General features: G+C 33.2%; 1 protein-coding gene across 1 annotated transcript; it reads right to left on the minus strand.

The window, feature by feature from the left end:
- Window positions 1–1247: 1247 nt before the first annotated feature.
- On the minus strand, window positions 1248–3377 carry LOC107636013 (monolignol oxidoreductase AtBBE-like 13). Its single transcript, XM_016339553.3, has 2 exons — window positions 2411–3377; window positions 1248–2006 (listed from the first exon to the last, which is right to left on the minus strand). Exons 1-2 carry the CDS (start codon window positions 3375–3377, stop codon window positions 1345–1347), a joined length of 1629 nt encoding a protein of 542 aa, XP_016195039.2. The 3' UTR covers window positions 1248–1344.
- Window positions 3378–4705: the final 1328 nt, after the last annotated feature.

Consider the following 4705-nt stretch of genomic DNA (forward strand, 5'->3'; position numbering starts at 1 on the left):
AAAACTGCCGTGCAACGTTTGCCCTGCATTAAAAGAAACAACGTTCAAATTTTTGAAAAATACGTCGAGTACCTGACGTCCAAACCAAGGCCATGAATTGTTTAAGCCCGACCTCTTGAAAGCTCAGGGCTCAAACAGGGACATTGTCATATCCTATCCCAAACAAATAAAGCCAGGCCTAACAAGGATAAGGGTCCTAATCCATAAAAGGGGCCTCCAATCACTCGACCTCTTTAAAGAAGTCGGACGTGTCGACAAAGGAATGGTTTACTTATTCAAGTGAGTAACCGTCTCCCTGAACCTCTCCAACTATCTCTATCTTTTCTAAAAGATAGATTCCAACAAACTCGCAAGATAAAGGGAACGGTTATCCACCAATAAATGTGGAACTACTCTAACAAAGGTGGTTGACACTCTGCTATAAATACCCTGACACCTCTCAGGTATAATTTACGTTCTAATCTACAAAAAATATGCCGAAAGCCCTTGCTAATTTTAACATCGGAGTCTATTGCAAGTACTACCTCCCACCTCCTCACGAGGAACTCGGACGGCAGCACCTCGGCGTATGAACAAGTCGGACATTGCCTCATAAAAAGTCTGGACCTCACATTTGGACCCAAATTAACGTTTCAGGTAACTTTCGATACACATGTGTTAAGATCTTTTCTTTCAAAAAGAAATATGAAGGATATATATATATATAAAAGATTTGTTTTTTAAAAAATTGAGATTGAATTTGATGTACATTATTGTTAATAATGAGGGAATAATTAAGAAAGCTTTAAAAAATAGAATTCTGAGATTGACTCAGATGCACATTAGAGTTAATAATGAGGATTAATTGAAAAAGATAAAAGGAGAAAAATAATGAGAAGATTGGATTGATAGATATATAACAAGTTGGTTACTTTTTTTTTCTATTTTTACTGTTAACAATTACAAAAATATGAAAAAAATTTTATATTTTACTAGAAGTGTGTGTGAAAAATTGAGAATAAATAATATTTTAAGAGTGTATTTAATTTGTATTTGTATTTTTTGTTTCTGTTTTTAGTATTTTTTGTTTGCAAAATTTATGAAAAAAAAAGTAAAAAATACGAGGTAAAAATAAAAAGCAAGATTTTATTATATTCATTGTTCTCTTTTTTTTTTCATAATAAATGGAACAACTTTTAATTTTTTTAAAGAAGGATTAGTAGATGGAGACCAAAGTAGTTGGAAATGAAAATTATTGGGACTATATATTGAGTGTGTATTCCTCTTTTTATTTATTAATGCATAGTATTATCTACGTACAACTTTTTTATTTTTTAAATTAGTAAAACAAACCCTTGAAACATTTTAAACCTGGATTGATAGATTTACTGGGATACTCTGTTCATGCCTAAAAACATTTTCAGGATCCACTTTTCTCTTTATTTTCACAAGGCTTTTAAAGATACTAACTCCATAATACACGTTACCCCATGCTGCTGCCTCTTTAAAGTTTGTGGCATTCTTCTTGTTCACTCCCAAATCCAGATCTCTATAGTTCACATATGCTACTCTTCTTTGGTCATCCACAGCAGGGGTCATGTACTTGTAAATCTCCCTAATCCAATCTAAATGCTTTGATACATCCTCAGATGCATTATGCCACAAAGTTAAGTACTCAACCATATAATAGAAATCTGATCTAAAAGGAAATGGCGTATCATAAAAATTGAAATCCCACATTGCTCCACCCAATGGGTTCCAAATCATTAAGGGATTATCTTCTTGAAGCAACCTTCTTGATAACTCTTGAAACGCGCCTACTGGAGTTGTAAAAATATCTGACTTGCCTTTGAAGTAGTTTTGGAATGTTGATTTTCCTTGAAGTAGGACATTAGGGTTTGTATCGTTAGGGTAGCCAGCAATATAGAGCACAGATTTGATCCAACTCATTTCCAAACAATCTTTTTCCATCAAACCTAACTCTGGAAAGTCCTTTTGCATAACTTTGAGGAGTCTATTTGTATCACCTACGTTTGTTGTAAAAATACAAATACAAACATTAAATACAATACAATTTGATGTTTTATATTAAATATATAACTATTTATATATTTTACCTTATGTTTTAAACTTTTAGAGCAAGTAGGATCATGATACTAGATCAAAACTTTTGTGACTTAAAAATTTAGATTTCAACTCTTTTTATCTTAAAAGATATAGAATTTCAGTATAAGATTGAAAAAAAAAAGAGATAATTTACACTTTAAGTGTTAAAAAAAAAAAATCTCTCCTATATAGGATATGCTAGATATATAATGATTTGTCTAACAGTTCTCAATTATCAACTTCACCTGAAGTTGATTGCACATGAATTTTCATTTTATAGAAAACATTGAAATGGGGATGCATTGCACATTTTAAAGAGACTCACCAAGAAAGAGGGCATTGTAGGAAGTTGAGATGGTTCTCCCAGTTTTATTGGCAGCACTAACTGGTTGAAAGATGACTCTTATGAAAAGATCATTGTCAATAAGGGATGCAGCCACCTCTTGCCACTGCGCAAAAATGTCTTCTGCGCCTTGTTCTGTTGTCTTTCTAACTGTAAACACGGTCACAGATTTTGGCACAGGAACAAGCTTTATCTTCCACCAAAGAATGATCCCAAAGTTTCCACCTCCACCTCCTCTAATGGCCCAAAACGGGATTTCTCCCATGGCTTCCCTGTCAAGTATTCTCCCATTGGCATCAACAAGTTTTGCGTCGAGGACATTGTCGGCTGCAAGCCCATACTTCCTCACCAAGGCTCCGAATCCACCTCCCGCAATGTGCCCTCCGACACCTATGCTTGTGCATATGCCTCCAGGGAATCCATGAACTTCACTTTTCTCTGATATTCTATAATAAACTTCTCCGATCGTGGCTCCAGCTTGAACCCAGGCACTATTGTCTGTTATGTTTACGATAATTGTACGAAGCTTAGCCAAATCAATGATTATAAAAGGAGTTTCAATCTCAGAAACATATGAGACTCCTTCATAGTCATGGCCGCCACTTCGTATTCTCATGTGAATACCCAATTTCTTTGAGCAAATAACTGCAGCTTGAACATGTGATTCATTCAAAGGTGTGAATATAAACTCTGGTTTTGGCGTTGAAGGTGTCAAATACCTTAGGTTTTGTGCTGTGGAATCAAGAGTGCTAGTGAATAATGATTCGTTTTTTCTAGTGATAATTATTGTAGAAAATTGTTTTGGATTGCTTGAAAAATATGAGCTTAGACATTGGATAAAATTTTCTTCGATTGAAGCTGAATCTATCAAAAAAACTGATAACAAAAGCACTATAATTGACAAGTATGAAGAACTTGGTGATGGCACCATGGTTTTATGATCGAACATGTCAGATGTTATGTCTATGATTCTAATTCTAATATATAGTACAACGTAAGTACCAATTCATAGAATTAATGATATAATTTTAAATAAAAGAATAAACAAAACTATTATCTTAAAGTCTTATTATAAAATAATTATTTCTTTATTTAAAAATTAGAAAGATATTTAATAGAATTGATGACTAAAAGGATATATACGACGAATCATATCTCCACTTTAGAACGTGTTAATTGAGTAGAATCAACACAAACAAAATTCAAATTTTATTGAATTAAGCATTCAATCATATCGATTTAATTAATTATAGTATATATTCATACTAATTATTTAGTAATAAATCACAATAGATTTACCTTCGTAACTTTTGTTTTTATTTCTTAACCAAGTCGATGTCTATCTCTTTTTTATTAAGTTTCCAAGTAAAATAATATTAGTATTCAAATGATAATAAATTATTTTAATTTGCTAAGACCCATTATATATATATATATATATTTTTTTTTATCAAAGATATGAGACTCGAACCCGCAACCTCTTAATTGAGTATGAGGAGACTATGCCATTTGAACTATTACTCATTGGCTAAGACCCATTATATTGTTCACTAAATAATAGTAAGATGTTATCAAAACCTGTGAACAATTTAAAGACAGGAACAATCTTATATATTATTAAAAATAATTTGGCTAGGTAAGCAATTAAAATATGGTCAACTCCATCCAACTATAATATGGACTCTAACAAAAGGTCCAATTAAATGAAAAAACACCATTCTCAATTCTTATTAGGTCGATCTTATTGTCAAAAAAGAATTGGAATAGGTTTTTTTCTCGATCTACAACTTTAAAATCTTCCGACTGTCTCCATATTGCATATAGAGCGGCTTCCCGTGCCTAGAGCTAAAATGTCGATCTAAAAATAGTCTTCTCACTAAATTCTTTGTGCATTTTTTCAGTCCTTCCTGTATATCCTCATCCTCAAACTAAATTATCTTGTCATCTTCCTCTTCTCCATTAAAATTTATGTGATCAGAAACTGCAGTATTTGCTGCCATTGGAGTCCAAACAGACTCGGTAAATGTATCACACAAATTAGGATTCCCTACCAAATCCTAACAGAGCGGATGACTAAACCCCAGAGGCATGACACTTTTCAAGAATTATATCTTGAACCTAAAGCGTTGGAGCGAGGATATACAAATAGCAGATGCATAATTTACCCACGTCCCAGTATGGATCCAACTCTGAGGATTACCATAGCAATGCAAAACCAAGGGACTAGGTAGGAGAGTCGGAGAGAGGCGATGGGAAGGGTCCTGGAGGCTGATTTGT

The sequence above is a fragment of the Arachis ipaensis genome, chromosome B4 (genome assembly GCF_059453495.1).
Source record: "Arachis ipaensis isolate K30076 ecotype BB chromosome B4, ASM5945349v1, whole genome shotgun sequence".
Classification (NCBI taxonomy): domain Eukaryota; kingdom Viridiplantae; phylum Streptophyta; class Magnoliopsida; order Fabales; family Fabaceae; genus Arachis; species Arachis ipaensis.